General features: G+C 35.4%; 1 protein-coding gene across 2 annotated transcripts in view; it reads left to right on the top strand.

Annotated features, from left to right (window-relative positions):
- The window catches only part of UTRN (utrophin), a 478,322-nt gene that overhangs the window by 409,947 nt on the left and 40,576 nt on the right, over positions 1 to 27,799 (top strand). For both annotated transcript variants that reach the window (XM_069488656.1, XM_069488657.1), the window contains 4 exons: positions 5,587 to 5,672; positions 9,592 to 9,749; positions 11,875 to 12,041; positions 17,296 to 17,407. In XM_069488656.1, the coding sequence (XP_069344757.1) occupies positions 5,587 to 5,672; positions 9,592 to 9,749; positions 11,875 to 12,041; positions 17,296 to 17,407 (523 nt within the window). The remainder of the gene's footprint in view (positions 1 to 5,586; positions 5,673 to 9,591; positions 9,750 to 11,874; positions 12,042 to 17,295; positions 17,408 to 27,799) is intronic.

Here is a 27,799-nt window from a genome sequence, read left to right on the forward strand (position 1 = left end):
GTTAAAGTATGCAAAGATGAAATAGGAGAACTTGAAATATTGTTTTTCTCTCATACTCTAAAAGTTATTTTTCATTAATTAACTATATGAAAATTTGTGTTTATCAGCCTTTTATTTGATTTAAAGAGAAAATAGATGATGGTTCCTAAATGCACATGTTTAGCAGCTGGTTGATTCTGTGTAAGAAGTAAATGTCATCAAGACAAGAACTTTGGAGCTGACTCAACTAATTTTTTTCCTTTTATTTTTAGTTCACACATAATTTTACATATTTATGAAGTATAGAATATTTTGATACATGTATACAATATTAAAGATCAAATCAGGATAATTAAGATACCCATCACCTCAAACATTTATCATTTCTTTGTGTTGGGAGCATTTAAAAATCCTCTCCTTTAGTACTTTAGAAATATACAATAAATTGTTGTTAACTATATTCACCCTACAATGGTATAGAACACTAGAATTTATTCTTCCCATCTAGCTATAATTTTGTATCCATTAACCAACCTCTCCCTATCCTCCCCTCCCTATTTTATTAATTAGAAAGACCTTTTATCTTTCAATGTTCACAAATACCGGAACAAAATCTTTTTTTTAATAATCAAATAACCACTGTGTGCTTGAGGGTTCTTAAGAAACTCACTGAATCATGAGTCTCGGTTACCATCTGATATTTTTTAATATATTTCTTTTTAATGCAAATTTTCTATTCTCTTTGGGTAAAATATTACCATTAGCGTTAATCCACTATTAAGTTGCTCTTCAATATTTTTAAATCCTCAAAAGAGACATTTTCTACAATAAATTCACAAAAATAGTTGGCCAATTAGGTGTCTTAACTGCAAAACCTATTCCTTAATTTTATGTCCCAGGAAGAATACTTAGGAACTCCATTCAGCCCTATAGAGTATGGTAAAGGGCTTGGACACCGTGCACCACGTTTTAAAGGAGGACTATAAAGAGGTTAAATTGCTCTCCTTTAGCACTGTGTGTGGCACTGACGTACTGTGTTAGTTTTCTGCAGCTGCCATAACAAAGTATGATAGTCTGGGTGGCTTAAACAACAGCAATTTATTTCCTGCACAGTTCTAGAGGCTGGAAGTCTGAGATCAAGGTGTCAGCAGGGTTGATTTTTTTTTCTGAGGGCTCTCTCCTTGGCTTGTAAGAATGGATGGCCATCTTCTTCCTGTGTTTTCACATGGCTTTTCTTCTGTGCTATGTTTATTTCCTCATCCTGTAAGGACACTGATCATATAGGATTAGGGTCCACTCTAATGACCACATTTTAAATTAATTATGTCTTTAAAGACCCTATCTTTAAACATGGTCACATTTTGAGGTTCTGGGAGTTAGGACTTTAACATGTGAATTTTAAGAGGACACGGTTTGGGACATAATGCACACATATGCTGCTTTCACTGGACAGGGCGAAGGGAATAGTGGCACTCAGCTGGGGAGGAAGCAGTGCATGAAATGTTGTGATTCCTATTCTAGGGAGTTAAATGTTGGCATAGTTTCACTTCCCACCATCAAATGTGAACACATGGGAAATGCTAAACAAAGGTACTGTTTCTTATTCAGAAAGACAGTATGTTGAAATTTTTCATTTTTCATTTTAAAGGGAAGAAAGCCTTTCAGGGTTTGTCTCCCTTCCATGCCAAAGAAATATAGCAAAGACTTTGCTGGGTCAGAATGGTGCCCATTCAGTCTAGCTTTCTGTCTTGGAGAAAAGTACCCTAGATTAACTTAAAGAAAAAAAAAAAAAACAGTTACTCTTATGATGGTAGTCTCAAATGGCCAGAGTTGATTACCCAAGTTTCCCTAAAAACTATGACTTATTTCTTTATCTAAACAATACTTTTTAACTCTTTTGAAGCCATAATTTTCTTTGAGAATCTGCTCAAAACTACGATCTACTCCCTCCAATAGACATTGTGGATGTCTGAGAAGTCCGTGCACCTTAGAAATGGTACCTTGTTCTAACACTTCCATTTCATTTGGCTCTTCTGACATTCATTCATTAATCATATATTCTTGACTGCCTTACTTTTCGTAGTATGATGCAGCCAGAACTGGTGTTTTCAGCTTCAACCAGCTCTTGAAATAATAAGTAATGCATACACAGTAGATCATAGAATTCTCAAAGTAGAAGGACCTTGGGGCTCTTCCATTTTGCCCACTTCATTTTACTGATTGAAAAACTGACCCAGTGAGACAAGACAGTTTGTCCACCTATTGCCTATTAGTGGTACTTATAGAACTAATATTCAGATTTTGGGGATGGTCATTTGATTATTCTTACCATATTGCCATATCTAGAAAAAAATAGTACTTTATAAGTTACTTTAAACTGTTTCTTTCAAGTTTTACCATGTACTCAACTCTTCCTAATATTCTGGACTTTGTAAAAAATCCGTTTTCATCTGTCATGGATGACAAGAATGTAGATTTTTTCGTTCTGATTGTTGTGACTTGGCAGCCACTTTGGCATCTCAATTTCTCATCTGAAAAAAAACAAGATAAAAATATCTGCTCTGCTTACCACACAAAAGGTGATTGTGAAGGGCAAAGGAACTAATGTATGTAAAAAGGACTTTATAAAGATGAAATTGATTCCATTTGTGAATTCACAGCCTCACTCAGTCTTCATTTTCCCAGGTTAAAAAGTCTTAATTTCACAATCTTCCTTCTAGATTTAATGGAAATCAAAAACATTTAAATCATGATTTAAAGCAATAGTCTGGGCACTTGCTGTAAATATTTTTTTCCCTACAGAAAATGTTAACCTCATTTGCTGCAGCATTTAGGCATTTTTTCCCACTATTGCCAGATGGATATAATTTTATAAGGTAAATACCTTTCCAGTTAAACTAATTTCAGGAGTTACTTACGAAAACTACCAGGGAACCAAATGCTTAAATATTAGGCAATGCCACTCACTAATAAATTTTATTGGCTCCCTGTTGTCTCTTATATCCAGATGTCTCAATTCATATCAAAGCCCTCTATCGGCTGGCCCCACGTAACCTGTGTGACTTGGTCAACCATTTAGCCTTAATGCAAGTCCTTGTCCCACCCTAATGCGTCTGATCTCTGCTGCTCACATCCCTCCCTCACCCCTTTCCTAGTCTCTTCCTGTGATCTCTACTTTCTCCTAGTTTGGACAGTCCAGCCATGTCATGCCTTCAATGTCTTATTTTAGATTTATCTTCTCTATCAAAAGTTGTAAGACTAATGACTACTCAGACAAATCACTAATCAGTAATGACTAGTTAGCCACGATAATCTTGTACTTGATTCTTTATTTCCATACATAAAAGTTGGTCTCATGTGTTCCCTAGCTGTTTTCTCGTTTTACCTCCCCAGCCGGTATGTGAGTTCATCATGTGTAGGAATTGTGTCTTCTACTTTTCTCTTGGTCCCCATAGTGCAAAACAAACTGGGATCCCAGTAAGCCTTAATAATATTGATGGTGCAATGAATGGATGATTGACAGTTTCAGTTGTCTTCCCGATGATGTTCGTCTCTCCTGTTGTGACATTAGAGTGGAGATCATGCTCTAATGCATATCGTTTTGATTATTTTTCCCTTAAGGATTGCTTTATCCTTAGCCACATTCATGAACTAGTGTCAGTCCATTCACACGGCCTTTTGTTATCCTCTTCAAGTCTGTTGTGTGATTGTGTCCAGAGAGTAAACATTTCCTGATTTTTGAAAGGAAGAAAACAAACATTGTCTATTTCATGTGATAATTAGGAAACTCCTAAAAAATATAAAGTAGAAACACAATTTGTAGCATGGCTCACTGTAGGGTTAATTTGCAACTTGTATGTCTGTAATTGTGAGAAATTTGAATGGGCATATTAATTTAGAAATTCTGCTTATAAGGGCTATATTTATTTTACTATTAAGTATTAATTCTTTCATAGGTCAATTCTGAATGTTGTCCACATACATAGTAAGGGCTCAATAAGTTTATTGGGTATGATTTAATATAAATTATAAACTCTAGGCTATTAAAGGACTATTTTGAAAATACGTTTCACCAGGCCAGACATGGTGGCTCACACCTATAATTCTTGCACTCTAGGAGACCAACGCAGGAGGATCACTTGAGGTCAGGAGTCTCTACCAAAAATAAAACAAATTAGCTGGCCATGGTGGCACACACCTGTAGTCCCACCTACTAGGGATGCTGAGGCAGGAGGATCGCTTGAGCCCAGGAGTTAGAGGTTGCTATCTGGGGCAACAGAGTAGGACGGTCTCCAAAAAAAAAAAAATAAAATAAAATACATCGCACCAATCCCTAAGCATGTTTTTCTTTTTAATTTATTTTATACTTTGTATGTCCTGGTATGTATAGAAACTTACTTGAGTATCTATAATTTAAGATGGAAGAATATCAGTTAGTATTAATAGTGAAAATACTAATAAAATAAGGATTTAAATATAATTTGGTAATAATTAAGTTAAAGTTACATAATACAAATATTTGTTTTTTAAATACCATGAATTACTAAATTTTATGAATTCATATAATTATGTAAACATTTGGTTATAACATTGATTATAGGTTTTAAGTTTGCTGTGCTTGTGTATTAAAAACATATCATAAGAAAATTGACAATAAAAACCTAAACTGAAAACCAATCCTGAATCCAAAGTGATAAAGATAGCAATAAAGCCTTTTCTCTGTAATGTGTTATTCCATAGCAAGAATCCTATCTTATTAATTTTTGTAGTTCTTTTTCCATCCCCAGGATCTAGGACTGTGACTAATATTTGGTAGATGACTCAGTAATTCTTTGATAAGTAATGGAATAAAGTCAATTCTCCACTTTCAAAGACAAAATTTTTCGTCAAGTTATAAGTGAAGTTGAAATGGTCTCTCATTAGCATAGTGTGAAACTATTTTCTAGTGTTGATTAATTAATGTATTCTGTTTTAATTATAATTTGATACTTCCCCCAATAGAGATTTCACACCTGTCTAAAATCATAGGCTATTAAAATTACAATAGTATTTTATAGAAACTGCATTGACAGAAACCAAAGTAAAAGAAGACAATAAGTATTTAAGTATTCAGCAGGTTGTACACCCTCAGTATATAGCTAATTTTCTAATCAGTTTTGTTACATTTGTTTTTAGATATATCACTAGTCTTTCCTTACTGTACTAACTCATATGTATGATTTATGTAGCTCTAGCTCATTTGAATCTTGTATTTACAGTTATGAACAGATAGATTTTAATTTATAGTGTTTATAAAAATAAAACCTTTTCAGTTTTATAATTATCATTTTCATTTTGCTTTAGTTTATTCTTCTCAGTTCATGTGTTATATGTAAAGTGACTTCAGGCTGAGTATTCTTTTAGACTTGATCACACTATTAAAATACATGGTGAAATTGTGGCAAAGGTTTAATACTGATTGTTAAAAGTACATACAAAAGTTGCATCTTCAATATCCAATTATTTTTAATGATTTACCCTCAAGAAAGTAGATATTCAGAAATAATTATTAACATACTATATACAGTTTTAAATGCATTTAACACAGTAAGATTCTTATAATTTCAGGGGTCGAACTGGAAAAATTAGAGTGCAGAGTCTGAAGATTGGATTGATGTCTCTCTCCAAAGGTCTCCTGGAAGAAAAATACAGATGTATGTAAGATCTTTCATATACCAACAATGTTTTTAATAATAATTATCATGATAATTTATTAGGGTCTTACTTTATATGATTGCTAGTAATAATAGTTATCATTTTTTTAACCCTTACTATGTATGTACCAGGTTAGACAAAGGGTTGCAGTGCAAAGAGATTTGGATTTGTATGAAATGAAAAGTGTGTTATAGGACTAAGAGGTGAGGTGCCTTGATGGACTAAGAACGGTCTACAAATTATATCTCATGTAATTCTTAGAATAATCTCCACACAATATAGGCATTGGGATTTCATTTTCTAGCTGAGAAAATTAATGCTGAGGTAGGTTAAGAATCCAGTAAGTCATGGGACTATAATTAGATCTTAGATTTATTTTTACCCCAAAGCCCAAACGTTTTCTATTTCTGTATATTCCCAAGGCTTAAAAAAAAAAAAAAAGTAAGATGGTCTAGAACCTTTATGGACATAGTCAGATGATAAGCCTAAATAAATATATTTTATAGTTGTGACAAAATAAAAAGTGATGAAAATTTTTTCAATTTGTATTATTATTTACTTATATTCAACAAATAAATCAGTGGTGTCCTTTTAGCTGTCAGTTGATGAAAGGCATCTTGGCATTGGAAGGGGCGTGTGCACAGGGTCTGGGGAGACCTGCCTTCAAATCTCTACCACTTAGTAGCTGGGTGTCTTTGACAGGTTATGTGATTCTATTGAATTCTGCCAACTAAGAGGTAATATCACTCCCATTTCACAGTTCAGGAAATTTAGTGAACTTTCTTTAACTGAAAAATGAAGCTTATAATTCCTGCTTGGAAAGGAATTAGAGATAGCATGTGTAAAGTACTTAGAAATAGCAGGTGTTGAATAAATGATAGCAATTGCTGCTAAGTCTCCAAACTCTTAGCTACTATAATATATCTTTTGATTTAATTTTGTCCATAAAATATGAGTAATTCTATCCTGCCATGCATATTGCCAGATGATTCCTTATAAATAAATCCTTATATTTGTGGGAGAAGGTTAAGGATATTTCATGAATGGAAAGATACCAAAAAACAAGAGGATATTTGATCACAGGTCCTGTAAACTTTAAAGTTTTGTGTCTTAGGTGAACATGCATACATTTTAGAAACTTATTTTCTGGGATCGCTGTGAGGTTATTTGATTTTGAATTTCAGATCTAGAACATGATGGCTTGTTTTTCCTACATAGTTTGACAAGAATGTCAGTAAAAAGATATGTGGATTTGTATGAAATGAAAAGCTGATTGTGGGATCAGGAGGTGAGGTGCCCTAACAGAATGAGAGCCTAGTAAACCAGCCAGAATAAAAGCTTTGCATGAGGCTTTTGTTTTGTGGCACTTTATCCAGAATTTAAGTTGTCTTCAGCATCATAATTGTGAAAAGATACAATTTCCAAAGCTAGAAAAGTTATCATTTCTACAATGATAGGGAAATGAAAATGTTAACAAAAGCATCAATATTCCAAAATTTAAAAGCACTTACCGTAAATCTGTGATTTAGGGTTTTCCTGTGCTCCTGAAAGAACTGCGGTTCTGTGAAAGTAACAGTTGCATTACAGTGCTGCATTTACTCTGAAACAAACGCAAATTCAACCTCAAAACTTGTTATTTTCTGTAAGTCAAAATTAAACTTTCAGATTTTGGCAAGGGAAGCAGAAGCCCCTGCAATGAAAATTTCTAATATTTCATTTAATCCATGAAGTATGTGATTTTAGGACTTAATTAAATAGGAAATCTCTTGGGTTGCAAGCTTTAATCTAAATCTTTATTGGGACATCCAAACTCTGGAATGTTCTGGGGTTTTGTTTTGCTTTTTACTTTGAGGTCCTTTAGCAACTCTGATTCCACTTTTGATTTCCCCAGTGATATCAGAACACCTCCTCATTATTATTTCCTTTGTTAGAATTAATATTTAAGACAATTTGCTCTTCAAACTCAATGGCACCATTCAGGGTCACTTGGTATCCATCTGAATGTTGATTTTGCAATGGCCAGTGTGAGTGTCTTCACCCTCCTGACACCTCTCTCTTAATGGCTTCCTGGAAATATCCCTTGATTAGGTTCTAACAATACCCTGGCCTTCCTGCCTATAGCTGGATGGTTTTCTTGCCTCATCAAATACACATTTACAAAGCCTCCTTTTGAATGGCCATTTACATCTCTCCTGATTTATTGGGATTTGGGTTTTAGATTGTGACTTTCATCTTGTGACCCATTTCCCACATCTTGACACTGAGTTTTGTATCTGACTACAACATTGAAAATGTGAACTTTTGAAAGAATTTAGAAATATGTCAGTTGTTTAAGGACACTTTTCTCCTTATGTTTTATGAGTAGTTTTGCCTTAACAGTGACATAGTAGAATAGCTATTTGCCTCAAAAGAGGAAAGTTGGGCCCAATTGATCTTGCTGAAAATGTGCACTCCCCTGAAAAGGTTATTATACATATGCAGCAACTTTGTATTTACTTAATAAGCCTCTTTCCAGGAACAGGTTTAAAATGAGCATCAGAATAAGACTCCTAGATAAATAGTTTTGGCTATGATAGTCTTATTTTTAAAAAAATGAAAGGAAATAAGTTGAGAGAGCTCTAACCAAATCTAAGTGAAAAATAATGATAATAATTAAATTTATCTTAATTGAATTTGCTTTCCTTATGCGTGCTTATAATTAAAGCCATATTTCATTGTAATTACTGTGTCAATATCACTGAGCTTGGTTCAGTAGTTTCAGAATTCACTATTGACAGTGTTAGATTTAATATCATTCCCCTTAAAAAAAGAAAGAATGATACATTTTGATCTGACATTCATTTATCAGGTATTGTTTTAAAATGTGTTTCAATATCAAATAAATATTTACTCTCCTTTCTTCTACTCTTGGAAAACTTCATATGAAGGACATTTAGATTTTGTGTGCTCTTGAATTTTTAGAACTTGTAAATGTGTTTCCAAATTTCTTTCCAAAGAGTGTTAATTTCTATAATGAAGTAGATTGTTTTTTTTTTAAAACTTTCCTATTCCAAAAGTAACATCTTAGTACATTAACCTTATTGTTGAAAATACTGTAATAATTTTAATCTTCAAAATACTGTATATGGTGAACAGAAGATAAACCAATATTATAAAGAAGAGAGGAGTTTTAATTTTACTGAATTAAGAAATTTATAAAATTGATCATTTTTTATGAATGGAAAAGCCTAAAAAACTGTATGAAAATGTGCACAAATTTTTGTTAATAAGTCCTTAAAATTTGAATAAATGTATTTCATTACATGAAGTAAAACAAAAATAATTTTTATAGCTAATAGGGAATGAGAGACTGGCCCTAAAAAGAAAAAGTACAATTCCTTGGCCCTTTTTAATGTTTATTACATAAACTAGATTTGAGCATAAAAGTCTTTAAAAGAAGCCAAAAACATATATTTAATAGAATATTGAATTTAGGAGTGAGCACAAAAAATTAGTAAATCTATTGAAATTTAAAGGTTTTCTATTTAAGGCACATTTATTCCTTTGACAAGTCATGAAGGAAGCTTTGTTTTGGCTCATCATTTTCCTCAATAAGAAGGGAAATCCTTATGAAGACCATAAAATTAACTCACATGCATTTATTGTAACCATTTAAAAAGCAAATTTGTCTTTATTGATCTATTTATATGAATGCACACAAGACATTAGATTATCTTCAGGAGCATGTGGTTAACCAGTTCCCAGTGGCAGACACACAGAATATTAAGAGCATTAGAATTCAGGAGACAAATAATCTGATTCATGTCCGCCTGAATTTTTTTTTTAATCCACATAGTTCAATCCACATTACCAAAGATATATTTTAAGTAAAAGGGCACTGTAGGCAGACGGAAGCTACCCTCTTGCTTCTCCTTGCAGTTCTCTTTAAGGAAGTGGCGGGGCCCACAGAAATGTGTGACCAGAGGCAGCTGGGCCTGTTGCTTCACGATGCCATCCAGATCCCCCGGCAGCTGGGAGAAGTGGCGGCTTTTGGAGGCAGTAATATTGAGCCAAGTGTTCGCAGCTGCTTCCAACAGGTAAGCACAGAGGATCAGCGACATATAGCATGTGTTGGAGAAGGTAGGAGGTTCCAAGAGATGGAATAGGGAATTTGTGCTGAAGCCAAATGGTGGAAGACTTTGGGTCCCATCCAGTAAGTTTGTATTTTGTTTCTTAAGGCATATTTGATTGAAGGAATAGTGACCCCTGCAAGGAGACTTACTGTTTTTCTTTGGATTGATCTAAAATCTTTAACCTGTGCTATGAGATTGCTGTTTTCTCTTCCCCTGTCCTCCTCATTTGCCACTCCTCCCCTGGCTCTCTGCTTTCCAGCCTGCAGTTTCACTTCCTTGACTCTCTCGCCTGAGTGCGTTTTTACCTGTGCCCCCTGTTTAGAATTCTCCTCCTCCCCCTCTGCCCACTAACTCCCTTCTCATCCTTGATCCTTATTCAGTGTTTAAATTTTAGCTTAACTCTCACATCCTCCTGGAATCTTTCTCTTACCTCTTCAGATGAGGTATGTTTCTCTACTATGTTCACCTTAATATCCTCTACCTCCTCCTTCTCTTGCTCATTACAATTATAATTACCTAGTGAATTGTAGAATTCATTGTTTAGTATTTGTTTCTTCTATCAGAACCTAAGCTCCATGAAGATGAAGATTGTGTCTATCTTTTTACTGTATAGCATAAACTGGGTGGCTCATAAACAACAGAAATTTATTTTTCATAATTCTGGAGGCTGAGCAGTATAAGATCAAGTTGCCAACAGATTTGGTATTTGGTAAGGGCCCATTTTCTGGTTTCTTGAGCCTACTTGCTGTGTCCTCACGTGGTGGAAGGAGTGAATGAGCTCCTTTGGGCCTCTTTTATAAGGGCACTAATCCCATTCATGAGGGCTCCACCCTTATCACCTAAACACCTGCCAGAGGGCCCACTACCTAATACCATCCCCTTGGGAGTTAGGTTTTAACATATGAATTTTGGGAGGACACAAGCATTCAGACCATAGCATATCCCTATGCACAGTCCCTTAAACATCATAGCTACTTTAATAAATATTTGTTAAATAAATGAATAAAAGTGCCCTGAGTTATTTCTAGGTAAGATTTTTTAAAAATACAAATTAAAGATATTATTAAAATAGCAGTGGTATTTTCTTTGAGAATATACATACAAAACAAGAATGGTGTACAAAGTTTTATACTGATCTAAGTTACTAATTTTAAACTGGGAAAGCATTTTAGTTCCTTTTTAATGTTTACTGTGTTTAAAGGCATTTTAGAAATGTTACTACTGGTGTTATACATATGCATGAAGTACAAGCCTGCGGACATTTTGCCAAAGCACAGCCGGTGATTTATCATTGCTGAGAAAAAAAAAAATGCTCACACTATATCTTTGAGGAGAATTGATGTCATGGGTTATTACACTTTATAATGGCCTTTTTTCTTATTTTAGAAATATAAAAAATATCACATGAAAATTCTAACTATGATTTATAGTCACACATGTTGTTTCATAGAATGACCTCAACAACAGCAGGAAAATGATGTTGGTAGAAATTTAACTTCGTACGTAAGAAAATCGCTTAGTATTATATTAAGATTTGAAGAGGGATCGAGAAGTTTCCTATAATTTGTCATGATAAATTTGAAAATACTGCAAAGTACATTCTTCGTAGCAGAATGCCTCCAGTGTGATGTAACAGGACTGGAGCAGACGACACAAAAATTACAGCTTTTGTTTAGCATTTATAATGGCCTTCAAGTGTGTAAAGTTATCTGTGAATCTTTACTTTCAAAATTTTTACTGTCTTAGATGAAGAAGTTTTATAGAATTAAAGTATTTATGTGAAAAGATTACCTAGAATTGTGTAGTTTTGGTTTTTGCTTTTGGTTTTTTAAATCTGAGTATATTAAGGTATTGGGATTTTTTCTTCTTCCTGTGTAACAATGTCTGCTATTTCTGCTTTTAAGTTATGGAGTCTGGAATTTTCTTGCCTGGAAGAACCTTAAAGCTTTTATGACTTCACTGACCTGGAAAGAGTTATATAAGTTTCTCCTTCTGCACAGATTCTCGGAAAGATTATGAAGCAACAACACTTGCTGCAGCTTAAACGAAGACATTTTCTTCACTTTTAATATGTTTGTTTCTTCACCAGAATAACAACAAGCCTGAGATAAGTGTGAAAGAGTTTATAGACTGGATGCGTTTGGAACCGCAGTCCATGGTTTGGCTGCCGGTCTTACATCGAGTGGCAGCGGCTGAGACTGCAAAACATCAGGCCAAGTGCAACATCTGTAAAGAATGTCCAATTGTTGGATTCAGGTGAGATATACTAGTGCTGGCAGTAGACCGTTTTCTTTTCCATTTGTGTGATCTCAGTAGTTTGTCCAGCATCCATTTCTATTTTCTACTTCCCATTCAGAGGTTTGTACCTAAATGGAGAAGATGTTCATCATATTCTCTCTAAAAATCCTTTCTTATCTTATCTTTATCCTTTCTTATAACCACTACATGAAGCTTATTTTATTATTAGTAGTAGTATTAAATAGTATTTTTATTTCTACTTCTTTGGTCAAGAACCAGAGATTTCTATGAATTTCCATTTACTTAGGTCACACAAATGTTCATGCATGGTAACTGCATGACTGATGATCAATACATAGGCCTGATGGAATTTGATGGATTTTCTGAGGTCTATGAGGTCAAACTTAGTAAGCAGGAAGCAACGTTTAAATACTAACTGAGAAGTAATCAAGTTAATTTGTGTTCCTTCTGCCAAGTTTGGTGTGAAGTACAGTAACCCTACTGTTCACCTTCCCACGAGGAGTGTCCCTAAACGCCACACTTTGATGTAATCATTGTGTCAGACTCATCAGTTTGTGACCCCAGAGCAGACTGAGCAAAGTCTGTGGTTTGTCCTAGGATGAAGTTTCTTGGCCATCATGGTCCTTTGATTTCAAAGGATGCATTTGATCTCTTAGGATATACTGTATTTCTCTTCTAGGAAAATCTAGAAAATAGCCCCCGTTTGATTTGGAAATCTATTATGAAACAACATAAGCCTACCCAGCAGGGGAATTTGAGGTTTTATATGTACGTTTCATTCATACCTGAAGAGGAATTAGCTAAGATAGTGATCCTAAAATGGAGACTCCAGTCAGGAGGGCTAGGATTGGCTATTGTTGTATTAATACATAGTATCAGTGTCGTTATCTTGAATTAAATAAAATTACTTTCATTTGACTGGCTTTGTCAGCATGATAGTCTGTGTGAAGCATATCATTGCATTCTCTGTGGGTAGCTAACATAAGAAATAGAATTTAAGTTTTCTCTTGTCTCATACATTATGATATAATTGGGGACACTATCTAAAGTGGTATAATTTCAGAGGGCCTTGCCACTTTGCGTCCTAGGAGGATGGAAAGGCAGGCAGTTAGTGTGAGGAAGAGTCAGCATAGGCCTGGCAGACAGCTACGATAATAGATGCCCCAGTGGAAGTGACAGGGCAAATGTGGGAAGGAGAAAGATGAGAAAGACACAATTTATGTACAGCAGGTTTCTTGGAATGGCTAACTTAGAAGTACCTGGTGGACATAGACACACAGGAGAGGAAATAGCTGGAATGTGGCAAGCTCAGGATACTGCTGGGAAGATCATCCACATGAGAGAGAGAATTATCAGAGCTAATAATCACTGCCATTTATTGTTTATTATATGTCAGACACTGTGCTGAAATGTGTTGCATTTGTTATTTTATTTACTCTCCATAACAACTCTGTAAGAGTGGGAGTATTATCTCTGTTTTACACATTAAGGAACTAGGACTCAAAGATTAGGCAACTTGTCCAAGGCGAAATGTCCAATGAGCAGAGACAGAGTTGAGATTCAAATCTGGATCTTTTTGGTTCTGGAATCCACATGTTTTGTGCTCTTAATCAAGGTGGTTTTATTTTTACATATTTATTTATTTTTTGAGACAGAGTCTTGCTTTGTCACCCCAGGCAGAGTACAGTGGCATCATCATAGCTCACTGCAATGTCAAACTTCTAGGCTCAAGTAATCTTCCTGCCTCAGCCTCCTGAGTAGCTGGAACTATATGCACGTGCCACCATGCCTGGCTAATTTTTCTATTTTTAGTAGAGATGGGGTCTCGCTCTTGCTCAGGCTGGTCTCAAACTCCTGACCTCAGGCAATCCTCCCTCCTCAGCCTCCCAGGATGTTAGGTGGCTCCTAGGTGTGAGCCACCACACCTAGCTTCAAGGTGGCTTTAAAAAGCAGATTAGAGTTTTAGGAGAGGAAGGATTTAATATTAAGAAGTAATTAAATTATACTAAAAACAATTCATTTAGGGCATTCATTGTTAGACCAAAAATATTACACTGATATAAACTGTTACGTGAAACCACAGGAAGCATCCAGATTAGTGGATTTGGGAAGTGACTGGCTTATATAAAATCTGTCATATGTAGCCAGTGGTGTAGCCTAGAGATGCCATGAGAGACCAGATTTCTCACAGACTGTGGACAGGGAGAGAAGGACAGAACAAAAGACTCTAAAAAATATTAATATTTGAACGACCTTTAAAGTTTTATTTCTTAAATAAAAAATGACCTTAAGTAACTGTAGCAAATTATTAATATTTAACGACTGAGTTGTAGGTACGTGGATGTTTATTATATTATTCTCTCTACTTTTGAATTAACTTGAAATATTTCATAAGAAAAATATGAAAGAGCAATTACAAAGGGTGAACAATGTTAAGTGTCAAATTTCAGTATTTAAGTTTTTGGTATTAGTATAAAATTCACCTGAAAATATCTCCATGATGAAGATTTGAAATTGACTCGTGGTCAGAGATCAAGGTTGAACAGGACATGCAGGAAACAGTGTGTTGAGATCTAGCTCTGGAGTCAAACTGCTTAGATTTGCATCCTAGATCTACTGTTTAGCTCTGAGACTTTGAACAAGTTACTTGACCTTCCTGAACCTGAGTTTCTTCAACTTCAAATTCAAGGAGTGTTTTCTCCTAGAAGTTACTACATAAAAAGTATCTAGGGAAGTACCTATCACCAACAGCATAGGCATTTAGTAAATGTTAGCTCTTTTAATTATTACCAATAACATCATTAGTGGGATAGTAGCTAAGCCTACAAGTGTATCATTGAACTTTTCCATTAAGCAAAAATACCAGAAAAACCTGGACAACGATGTTGCTCAGTAGAAGGCAGGATTGAAAAGAGGTACATAAGGGAGCGAAAGATGAGCAGTATTCTTAAGAGAAGTAAAGAAGCATAGTATGGAAATCAATGAGAAGGCTTTAGAAAGATGGTAGAAGTGTGTGTTAGGTGCAGCAGTGAAATCCTAAAGATCTTATGTGAGAACAGACCTTTGAATCAGGAGAAGTCATTGGGAATTTTAGAGAGAATGCTTTCTGTGTCATGGTAAGGATGGAAGGCAGGTTCAGGCTCAGGAAAATCAGTAGGTCATTATGTGCAAAGAACTTGCTCAAGAAATCTAGCTTTAACTTAAAAATATGTCAGGATATTGAAAATGGCAAGATGGTAGATAATATATTGTCTTCCCTTTACTTGCATATGTATTTCCTCAGTCTTCTATATTGAGAATATAATACATGTAAAATTTTTAGTTTCTGAGTGAAAGAGAAATATGTCTTATAGTTGATACCTGGTTTGGAAATAAGGCCAAGCAAACATTTCTTCAAACTAATGATGACTTAATTATTGCATAAAGATTATGCATGAAGGGAATGAATGTAAGAACAATTCCAGTATTAAAATGGGGTCAAAGTAAAAAAGGTCTGATTAGCTCTTAGTTGTAAAGGGATACCTCTTCCTCTGAGGCCACAGGAAGAATTAAAAACCAAGTACAGAAATAAAGGTAGAGGAGTATTTGCATTGTATAATAGAATAAACTTAACTTTAGACTATCAAGCTCCTACTTAATATATATGTGTATGTGTGTATATATATGTATACACATATATATTCATTTTCTTTGAACTTCTATAAATACTACTAGAGCATTTCACTAATTACTTTCAAATTAAATTTTAATGAAATCTTAGATTTACCAAATGTTTTGTAAGCTGGGAATTATTTTCAGTTAGAATTACATGTAACTGCTTTAGAGTAGCATAAATAAATTAGAGGTTTGGGTTTTTTGTTTTTTTTTCGTGTAAATGGAAGTGTGGTGGTAGGCAATCCAAGACTGATATGGTTGTCCTCTGTTCATCTGGGCCCCTAGTTCTGTCTTTATGTACTCTGTGACCCCTAACATGTGGCTTCCATCTTCAAGGCCACTTTATGCTAACAAGATGAGACTCTTCTGGATGTCAAGTTCATTTTCCGGGAAGAAGGAAGAGGGAGCTGCCTCTTAACAACTGAGTCAGTCCTTTGAAATTCCAACTAGAAACCCCACCCGGTGACTTCCACTTGTACTGATCACCAGCATCAGCAAGAGAGACTGAGAAACAGTATTGTTCCCAGGGCACCTTGCTAACGTGTACTAACAGTACCAGGGTCTCCTACCAGTGAAAAGGGGAAATTGGCCATCTGCCAAGGAAGTATTCAGCAATAAACAAACTCCCTGTAGAAGAGAAGATGTCATTTATATTTGTCAAACGTGCTGATGGGTCAACAGATATTGTTAGTGGATGTGTTTCTTTCAAACCAGTAGCTGCCTTGCGAAAGTAAGCTGGCTGTAGTGTACCCAGATTGATTTCCCTCAGATCGATTTGCAAGTGATTTTGCAGGTCATTTTAGAAGCTACTCAGCACTTAATAGTTTACAGTATTAACCTCACATAACCTTTTAATTGTGTTTCCATTTTCATTCTGTTAGTCCTGTCATATAATTTTTTTTTTTCCTTTTCTGGACAGACATTTCAAAGCTGATCAAAAAAAAAATTTTTTTTTTCTGTAGATATAGATGTAATTTATTTCCACCAGCAATGTTGATGGAATGGAAAATTCGGGAGATGTTTTCCACTCAGACCCATAGAAAGTACTTACTATCTAGTTTCACTCCTCTAAGGCTGTGCAAATGGAAGTCATGGGCAGTGTCATTCTTAAGCGAGAGATTTAAAAACAGTTTCCATTCAAGAATGCATTGTGATCCAGGTTTTATTTAGTTCTTCATTACAGAGTATTTCTTCATCTTTAATTTTTTTCCCTAATGACTAGTTTAAACCAAGTATAAAAATGCTTACTGTAAAAAAAAAAAAAAAAAAAAAAACCTTTGTGAGGGAATTGTAAGATTCATTTCTTATTGATGGTATAATTGGTATTTAAAATTTTGACGTGTCAAGCTAGTAAATATAACTCTTTCCTTCTCTACCGTTTTCCATTCATATTCAAACACTACGGAAAATCTTTAGACATGGATATTTGTCTCCTCATCGTTTATAAACAGATGGAAACATGTTCTAGAGACTGGAAATCCAAAAATTTACTTTATTTCCTTGGTGATTTGGATGAATGAAATTCCTTACCACACATGATTGATTTGGACTAAATAACAGGAATGCAAGCCAATGAATCTTCTTTTCTTCTCTTTAGGTATAGAAGTCTGAAGCATTTTAATTATGATGTCTGCCAGAGTTGCTTTTTTTCTGGTCGAACAGCAAAAGGTCACAAATTGCATTATCCAATGGTGGAATATTGTATCCCTGTAAGTACCAAGCCATTGTTTGTTTGTTTGTTTGTTTTTAAATACATTGCTTTTGAATTAACTAGTGTCTAAAATTTTATTCAGTTTATTTAGACTTAACTTTTTTTTGGAAAAAAGATCACTTTCAAGATTGCTTAACTATTTTTTGTTGTTTTGTTTTCTTTTAAGTAAATATATCTATGTAGAGTTAATACAGAAAAATTATATTTTTTTCTAAAAATTTAATTTAACTTTTTTTACATTTTTGCTTTGATTTTAAACTTAACTTTTTTGATAGCAAACTATTTTAAGAGCTCACACTGACCTACATTGAAAATGATACTATGCAATGAAAAAATATGTTTCTTTTAGACATATTTAAGATATATCTTCATAGTTAAATATTATATTCCCATTAGCAAAAATGTAGGAGATGTAGAAATTAAAAATATCATTCATAAATCTAGCTCTTGAGTAAACTGTCTTTTAATATTTTTCTATGTGTCTAATTTGGTAAGATTTTATGTATTTTTATATTCATGTATTTTTGTTCCTAAATTTTTCACTCAGCATTTTGTACAGTAAATGTTCCCCAAGTTGTCACGCACTATAATTTTTGCTAGTCATAAAATTTTTAATTGAGTGAATTACTCTAATTTAGTAAACCATTTCCTTAAATTTGGACATTTAGTTTATTTTCCATCTTCTAATATTATCAACAGCACTCATAAACATCTTTGTGAAGATAGCTCTTTTCCATATATTACCTAAATTACATTTCCATAGAATAAAGCACTAGAATAGGTAATCTGAGTCAATGAATATGAGTATTTTTATCACCAAAATAATTGATGCCAAGTTATCATTGAAAAGAGGTTTGTCCCACTTTGTATTCTGATCACACTTTGTTAATGTCCCAGTTTTACTATAGCCCCCACCAGCATTGGATACTGGTTCTTGTTGTTCTTTGAGCTTAAGCTATTTTTTCTGAAGTTATGCTCATGTTCTGTTAATAGCTATTCTTCAGCTTCCTTCCAAAGAGTGCCAAAATTTATTCACAATGCTGCACATTTTCCTTGGTTTAGAGAATTGAGTTACTTTTTTGGATCATAAATTGACATAAAGGCAGCAATACTTGTAATGTATACACATATAAATCTTACATTCTTAGGTATCTTATCTCAAATAAATAAGGGCCCTATGTGTGCAGAGGAAATCTCTAGAAAATGCTGCTGAATTATAATGGATTAAACACCCATAGTGCTTAATAAATAGCTTTAACTAGGAAAATAAAATCTCCCCAAGAAAATTTGTGAAGCATCACTTATTACTATTAGAAACTTATTTATTCATGCAACAAATTAATATTGAACGCTTACCACGTGTTAGGTGCTGTTGTCAAAGATAAACAAAGCCAGACACTAGTTAAACTGGTAAGGACAGATTTTAATCAGTAATGTAGTGTTTTTATATGGAAATGTGTGTGTCTGTGTGTGTACATATCTACATGAATGTTTATTCAAGTCTTTTAGTGGGGGTGGTGTTGGGAGGCAATGAATGAAATGATTTGTGCTGAGAATGTGCAGTTTTTATAGGACAAGGCTTCAGTTGAGAACAGGGCTAGAGAAGGCTGCCTAGAGTTTGGGCAAGGAGAGAATCCATGTGGTAGTCTCAGCGCTGATCATTCATCAGAGTACTGCCAGAAGGACTGGATTGCTGACTCTCCTGCTACTTTCCCTTCAGGAGGGGGATTTGTGACAATGAACAAGGAAACAAGTCAATGAGATCATTATAGATTGTGGTAAATGTCTTGAAGGAAATAAATGGATAATGAGATAGAATGATTAGAGGAGGTGCTTTAGACAAAAGACGTCGGGTAAGGTCTGTTTGAGAAGTTGACATTGGAGTTGAGACCAAAGGTTGAGAAAGAATCAGCCGTGTGAAGAACTAGTGGCAGGGTATTTCAGAATGAAGAAACACTGCACATGGTAGTTAGATGTGGGAAAGGGGTTGGCGGGATTAGGGCACAGAAAGAAAGCGGAGCCTATTTCACAGGGGAATGCAGTAGGGAGCGCTGGCTGCATGATTTGAAGTGCCCAGTGCAACATGAAGCTGTGGGGCCCCTTGTTTAAAAAGTATTAAGACTTTCAAGATGGCAACAACAGAGCAGTAGGTCAAGTTCAGGGCCCTTCTGAGCGTGGGGCTCTGTGCAGCTGCACAGGACACACATCCTGGAAGCCCTCCCTGGAGTTGCAAAAGAGGTGGGTGTGACTAAGGAACAGAAAGAAATGAGACAAATTTGACAAAGAAGGAATTTCTCCCTTCCCAAAAGGGAGAATGGTAAGAGATGGGAATAAAGAGAAAGATAAGTGTCAGATTGTATGGAACCCCAGAAATTATTGTAAAGAATTTGGATTGGGGAGAAGTATAATATTAGTATTTACATGATAACAGCTAGAAATTTAGGAAGCTAATTATAAAGAGCCAATGTCAAAATAGGAAATATCATAAAGTAAATACATGTTAAATTGTTGTAGTAAAGATGTATGAAATTACTATTTTTCTTGGTCTTAAACATAACAATTCCTAATGGTTTTACAAAATACCTATACAATTTGAAATCGGCATATCTCTGACAATGGTTGGCCAGTAGGAGCTTGCTTGAGAATCAGTGATGCACAGATGAATTTCACTCTCCAGCTACCAATTTTAAATGAAATCTGTAAGTTGCCCCAAACCCTTCTTGTTACATAGTCTTTGAAAACTCACTATTATCATTTCTAAGATTATAGTTTATCAGGCATTGTACAAGGATGGCTTCCTTTTTCAAGACATGCTTTGGGAGGTCCTTTGCCCTTTCCTGAGGTTGTGTAGTGATCTTCTCAACAGCCTCCATATAAATCATCACTATGACAGGTTATTTTCTACCTTCGACCCTACAGCTTTTTATAAAATAACTGGAAATAGATGTAAATTGGAGTTTTTGAAAGGATGCTTGCATTTCATAGTAACGAATGACTTGATTTAACTGCTTTCCAAAATTTCTTTATTCTCACCCAAATTCTTTAAATTTTTTACTCTAGTCTTTTAAGTAAGCTTTATTTATGGTTCATTCAGCTTTGACCCAACGTTCCCCAAACTCATTTAACGTCAGCCTTAGAAAATGAGCTCAAATGTGAATTTGTTCAGTACAGTGACAGCATCATTGGAGTGTTAAATGGCTCAGACCTTTGCCTGTGGATCTTGGTGTTTGCATTTCTCATGGCGCGTCTCCGTTTTGTGTTAACAAGATGCACCAGTCACATCACTGACATGATCTCTTTCTCCTTCAGGTCCTTTTCAGCTGACTCTGAATGCTCCTATTGCTAAAAACTTTCTGAAGTTTATAAATCTTATTTTAAATCCACAAAGCTCCTGAAATATTTTACCAACCTATCAGCTTATTATCTATGGCAATGTTTGTCTTTAGATGTAGGACGATGAATGGTGTATGCGTTAGTACTACTACCATGACTCATGGAGGTATCTTATGATATTGATAATGAAACATTTATATGAGGGAATGAAGCAGAATTTTTCTTTCTCTAGAAAATGATTTTTTTAACTCTTATTTCCCCCCCACCATTCTATAATCTAGATTTGTACATTTAAGAATTCTTTCATTAGGCTCAATAAGAAAGTTCCTCTTCAAGAGACAACATGATGCAGGTGATATGTAATAATATTTAATACCATTTTCTCTCCATTCATCCAAATCCCCCCTTCTCACAAAAACAGCTCATCTCTTGCTTTGTGTGTCAAACCTTCCCAAGCTCCTGTGCTTACCCTTGCCGAAACACTTGGTTCAGTGGCCTCTCCCAACAGCCTCTACTTGACCAGTTAACATTTGTCTCTGTATTATCTTGTATTGTTTTCTGTGTGGTGTTTTTGTCTCCACAGTTATCTTTTAACTCCTAAGGACAGTGTTGAATCTTATACTTTTCTTCCTGTGCTTAAATTTGCCTCATGAAAGGTAAATGAGCACATATCTGACATTATATTAATAAATACTAATTATAGAATATTAAAGCTGGAAAAAATCTAAGAGATCACCTAACTCATCTTCATTTTAAAGAAAAAACTAAATTGTAAAGAAAGTAAGTGGTTTGTGCAAAGCTGGTGGCATGGATTTGATGGTTTAACTCCATTAGGGAAATATATTCATAATTGAGCACATTAGTAGTGTTTTATGTGTGCTTGCTGGAATGTGATGTTTGTCAAATATTCTGTTATGTACCATGCTAGGGACTGGATACAGAGAAAATATAATGAAAGAGGAAAAAAGGCCTCTATATAGAGAAATTTAACAAGACTATATAATTTTTAGAATGATTTTTAGGTATATGGATCAAGATAGTCAATATTTTTCTTATTACTTGTGCACTATACATTTGAATTTGGACATTATTTATTTTAAAAATAGTTACATTTTATATTAAAGTTGTCCAGATTTTAAATTTCTTTTTTATTGGAATAAGAATTTATGATCATTTAATTTCATAGTGAAAATTACCCTAATTGGATGTTCTTTAAAATGATCTTATTGTAAATAAACAAAATTTAATTCAAATTAGAAACATTTTTATTTGTTAGTGCCTATAAAAGATGGTCCCTTTTTTTTTTGAGATCAGATCTACTATCTTAGTGAATTTCAAGTATACAGTACATTATTAACTATAGCCACCATTCTGCACATTAGGTCTCCAGAACTTATTCATTGTGTAATTGAGAGTTTATATACCAGTCTCTTCCCTTTTCCTCTACCGGTAACCACCACTGTACTCTCAGCTACTATGAGTTAGACTTTTTTTTAGATTCCATATGTAAATGAGACATGCAGAATTTGTCTTTCTGTAATTGGATTATTTCATTTAGTATAATGTTCTCCAGGTTCATATATGTTGTTGCAAATGGCAGAATTTCTTTTTCTAAGGCTGAATAATATTCCATTGTCCACATGTACCACATTTTCTTTATCCATTCATCTATTGTAGGATACTTTGGTTGGTTCCATATCTTGGCTATTGTGAGTAATGCTGCAATGAACATGGGAGGATAAATATCTTTTTCAGATAGTGATTTTTTTTTTTTGTTTTCCTGATACGTACCCAGAAGTGGACTTGCTGGGTCATATGCTAGTTCTATTTTTAAAGTTTTAAGTAACCTCCAGACTATTTCCCATAATGACTGAACCAAAAATAGTCGTTGTTTAAATTAGAGAGAGAGGGTGATGAAGTTCACATAGGATTTATAGGAGTTCATGCTGTTGCTGGCAGTGAGAGGGAACTGGACAGGGTTGAATACTAAGGAGAATGGGAAATGTTTGGAATTGCTGCTAGGGTCAATCATGAGTCACAAGGAGATGAGTAAATTGCTTGCTACATCACCACAAGAGTGCAGCTGAGGTTAATTGGCAAGGATTTGTAGTTTGTCACTCTATCATTGCTCAGCAGCTTTGGAATTGAAAGACAATAGGGATGGTTGAGGCCAAGGGAGTGAAAAGCTCAAAGGTGTTAATGATACTCTAGTTGATTTGGACTATCCCCATGCTGAAAAAATCCCAAAGGGGGTTGAGGGGCTGGAAATCAAGATGATAGGGGAAAGAAGAGATTTATTCATGTTAACGAAGTGGGACGAAGGATCAGAAGATTCTAGTCAGTGAAAGATTTTTCCAAGTTAGGCATTTTGGGACTGTGTTTTTAGTAATGATGAAGCCTGGGGCGTGGCCATACCCCAATGTGTGATTGAAGTAAAACAGAGAAGGTTTTAAAGATGAGGTTGTACTTGGAAAGGCATCACTACGTGTCTAGAAGTGGCAGCTGATAGCTGTGTCTACGGGAAGGAAAAAAAAACCTTTTCATCTCATCTTAGGTTCATGGCTTAAGCCCCTACAACAAAAGTCAAATTAACAAGAGAAAAGTATATAAATTTTTTAGTATAGGTTGTACGTGGCACAGGAGCTTTCATAAGGAAATGAAGACCCCAAAACACAGGGAAGCCTGTGTATTTTTATGCTTATGTTTGATGAAGCAGGGACAATTGTGCAGACATACCATGGGACAAAGAGGGATGATCTAATGGTATTAAACTAGGGGGGACTTAGCAAGACCTGTTTGTTCAGATTCTGCTGTTTGTCCTTGTGTCTTCAGAGGTAAGGATGTTCCTTCAATCTGGGTATACGGAAGGTACTTCTTTAATAAGGGTCTTATGACCTGCCTCAGGGGAAATGAATGGAGGAAGGTCAGAGAGGGACCTTCCTGCTGCTGGTGTTTTCTCAAATGCCAAGGTGCCATATTTTGGGGTGGTGTGTCTGAACCCCATCAAGTGCAAACCTTCTTTTTTCTTGGTCTTTGTGAGGGAGAGTTTATACAGCCAATAACGGAGAGGGTTGTAAGGGAGATCGTATTACTGTGGGAGCATCAGGAGATAGGGTGAAATAGCAATTTGAACACGATGTAGGGGAATGTGTAAAAGAACACAGAGTTCACCATAATGGGGAAAGAAAAGTAGATGGACACGCTGTGTGCGTCTGCTGAGGGAGAATGGCTCCGTGCCTGGAGGAAAAATGAGAATGGAAAAGGCAAGAAAATACTTTACCTGTTGATGAACGTAGATATCATAATCTGAAGGGTTAGGCAGGATAGGAAGGTGGTTTAGAGACATGTTAGTTCAGGGAGAAAGGATAGGCTGTTTGCAAAATTTTGTTGCTGGAAAGGTCAGCAACATTCGCTACTTCCAGCATTTAAATTGTTGGGGTAGATTTATTGTCAATTTCCCAGCTCACTTGCTGGGCTTTAGACAGGACTACTTCGTACTGCTAGTTTTGTTGAGATTTCGGTGAGAAAGGGGGAGGACAGGGAAAAAATACCTTGATGGGAAACAACTTGTTAAATTAATACCACTTAAAACAAATTTGTATTGCAGTTTTTAAGCAAGTACTGGTTTTTAAAGCAACAGGTTCAAACATACTCTTGTCGTTACTGATTATTCTCTGGAGAAATAAACCAAAATTTCATATTTCCCGTGTTTTTAGAAACTGTGGACAAATCATAATTTTCTAGTGAAAATATTTTCTTTTTTTAAGTTAAAAGTTAAATTATGCCTTTTCTTTATGAACTATATGCCGTTGGCAAAAAAACAAACCAAAACAAAAAGAACAAAGAAAAAAAAATCTAAAAATAGTTGTTTTGTCTACTCTCCACCCCTGCCAGCATCAATGTATTTGTAAAACTATAAAAATCAGATATAAGAAAATGCTGATTCGGCCGGGCGCGGTGGCTCACGCCTGTAATCCTAGCACTCTGGGAGGCCGAGGCGGGTGGATCGCTCGAGGTCAGGAGTTCGAGACCAGCCTGAGCAAGAGTGAGACCCCGTCTCTACTAAAAATAGAAAGAAATTATCTGGCCAACTAAAATATATATATACAAAAAATTAGCCGGGCATGGTGGCGCATGCCTGTAGTCCCAGCTACTCGGGAGGCTGAGGCAGTAGGATCGCTTAAGCCCAGGAGTCTGAGGTTGCTGTGAGCTAGACTGACGCCACGGCACTCACTCTAGCCTGGGCAACAGAGCGAGACTCTGTCTCAAAAAAAAAAAAAAAAAAAAAAAAGAAAATGCTGATTCATTCTTTGGAAAGCTCGATGTTGAGTTGGTATAGTTTGGTTTTGACAGTCTTGCTTCTTGAGATGTGACTGGGAGCATTTGCCAGTATGTTATAAATGCAGCATCATTGCTATTTCTCTGACCTCAGCATCGTGAAGTGTTTTTTCAGCTCTTGCCCACTTTACATTGTTTTCCCAGGAAATCTAGTGCATTTAGATTGTGTCATTAGCTTTTAAGGTGAGGTTTGGACAAAATCCATTTTATTTCGGATGACTTATTACCCTCTTTGTTCTTGACCCCTTGGTGATTCTGTTAATGCTAATTTTTTTTAGTTTCATATTTTTCCATTAGGACTTGAAAGGCTCTGAGCTTTTCTTACTGATTGCATCCTATCCATGGAATTCAAATGTGGCTGAATTTTTTACTTGTTGAAATCAATGAAACTTAAAAACTCAGAGGTTGTTTTGTAAAAAAAAAAAAAAAACGCCCCACAAAAACTGTTGAGAATGTCTTTAAAATAAATCCTACAACAATAAGATGTACTGCTTAGAAGTACACGTATGCCATTTGGGACTGTTGACTGTATATTTAAGAAGTAAATCCTGCTAATGAGGGTCCTGTTCAACAATGATTTTAACACTTGTGCATGATCCAAATGACAATGTTCAATTATTCTTCTCATGTGCCAGATGACTGTGTTGTTTTTTATATAACCTTGATTTACCTCTTTGTACTTCCTTGTTTTCCTCTGTATATAGCCTATTCATATTTGTAGTTAACAGTCAAAAATCTAATGTTAGGAGTATTTGTTAAGGAATTAGTTAATACGGATATCTCAAGTTATGAATTGCCTCAAAAATTGGGAGAATTAAAACAAATATGATTTTGTTTATTTGCAGCTCATTTTGGTGTTTTGTTTAAATTCTTCAGTAATTATGATAGAAGTCGTGTGTTATGGCCCTCAGGTTATTTGGCATCATTGTAAATAGTCCGTTTTCATGTGCTTTGTGGCTCTTTGGTGTTAATAGCAGGAGTCCTTGAGCTGAGGTAGTAAAGCAATTTGTTCAAGGATCTACTTGATTATGAATACCGTGGGGGTTAGCATTTCTGAATTCTAGATTCTTCGGCACCTCATCCTTGCTGCCCTTTGCAATTCACAATAATGAGAGGGAAAAGCTTTCAGCCACATATCTATATTTTTGAAGTTCAGCATTTAAGATAAGAATATACAGTTTGTAATATGAACAGGGCATACAGAGTAACACGCATGCATTTATATGTATGTAGACAAACTTAAGCAAAAAATAGAGTAACTCTAAATTATGCTTCATGTAAAATGTCTATATTTGTTCTCAATCAAGGATAAAATGTAGGAAAATTTAAAATCTCCTAACATTTTTGTGGCTGATTAAGTAGAATCTCAACAGTGATACATTATCTGATTCCACCTTACAAAAGATTTTCTTTAGGGTTTTCATAGAAACTTGCATGGACAAATTTACCCCAGGGTAGATGTTATTATAATTCAGTGACACTTCTTCATATTTTATTCATTCATTTGTATTAGTTAGTGGTGAGAAAGTCAAGAACTGATTAATTCTTATTATCCAGATATGTTGCCATTATCATCTTACTGCTACTTAATAGCAGTACAGGGGAGTGAAATATATTTTGAGTATTCACATGCCCACTTGTCTGTGTAGGTTCACTTCTAAAATGTTTGTCATAGTGAGTCACCACCATTAGCTTTCCAAAAATGACAAGTTGAAGAACAGCACTAATTTGTACATGTGAGTTGTTAGATGCTTGTTAAAAATCAGTCCAGAGGGATTTGGGGAAGATGGCTGTACCATGGCTTCAGAGTTTTTTAATCTCCTTTGCCCTTGCCATTTTCCTCCTATTCATAAAGTAGTTACATAAAAAGGGACAGGGCAAAAAGACAGCAAAACCAAAAATTCAAAGACAATGTTTACAACAAAAATAGTTGATGAGATATCTGCAAAGTAAATCAGGGTGACGACAAGCCACCACTGGCCATGAAAGCTACAACATATTTTCTGTGCAAGAGGAAAGCGAAGGAAGGAAAGGTGCCTGAGAACTGGAGAACCCCAGAATAGGCAACAGATACTCAGTGGGAAACACAAACAGGCAACAGATACTCAGCGGAAAGCTGCTTTGAGAGCAGAGCTAAACCTGGAAGGGGTTTGCCATGCCTAGAGCCTGGGGTAAGAAGGTGTGAAATCTCTGGAATGCTCTGGCCCTGTGTGAGTTTTACGATTAGATTCACCAAAGCCTACTACTAGAAGAGGTCCCCACGCTGAGGATAAACTGCTAGGAATGGAGAGAGCATTTAGTAGGTCAGGGCAACAGAGGTGAAAGAAAGAGAAGTCTAGTCCAAAGTCTGTGTTGTGTTGGGGAGGGTGGAGAGAGATGACTAGGAAATCCCAGAACTCAAATGCTGCTATGGACTGAATATTTAAGTCCTCCCAAAATTCATATGTTGAAACCTAATCCCCAGTGTCGTCGTATTAGGAGATGAGGCCTTTGGAAGTGATTAGGTCGTGAGGGTAGAGCCCTCATGAATGAGATAGTACACTTATAAAAAGGACCCCGGGAGCTCTCTCATCCCTTCCACCATGTGAGGACATAGTAAGAAGACAGCTGTCTGTAACAGGAAACAAACTCTCACCAAACACCATATCTGCCAGTGCCTTGATCTTGGACTTCCCCAGCCACTAGAGCTGTGAGAAATACATTTCTGTTGTTTGTAAGC

This window comes from Eulemur rufifrons, chromosome 15 (assembly GCF_041146395.1).
Source record: "Eulemur rufifrons isolate Redbay chromosome 15, OSU_ERuf_1, whole genome shotgun sequence".
Classification (NCBI taxonomy): Eukaryota; Metazoa; Chordata; class Mammalia; order Primates; family Lemuridae; genus Eulemur; species Eulemur rufifrons.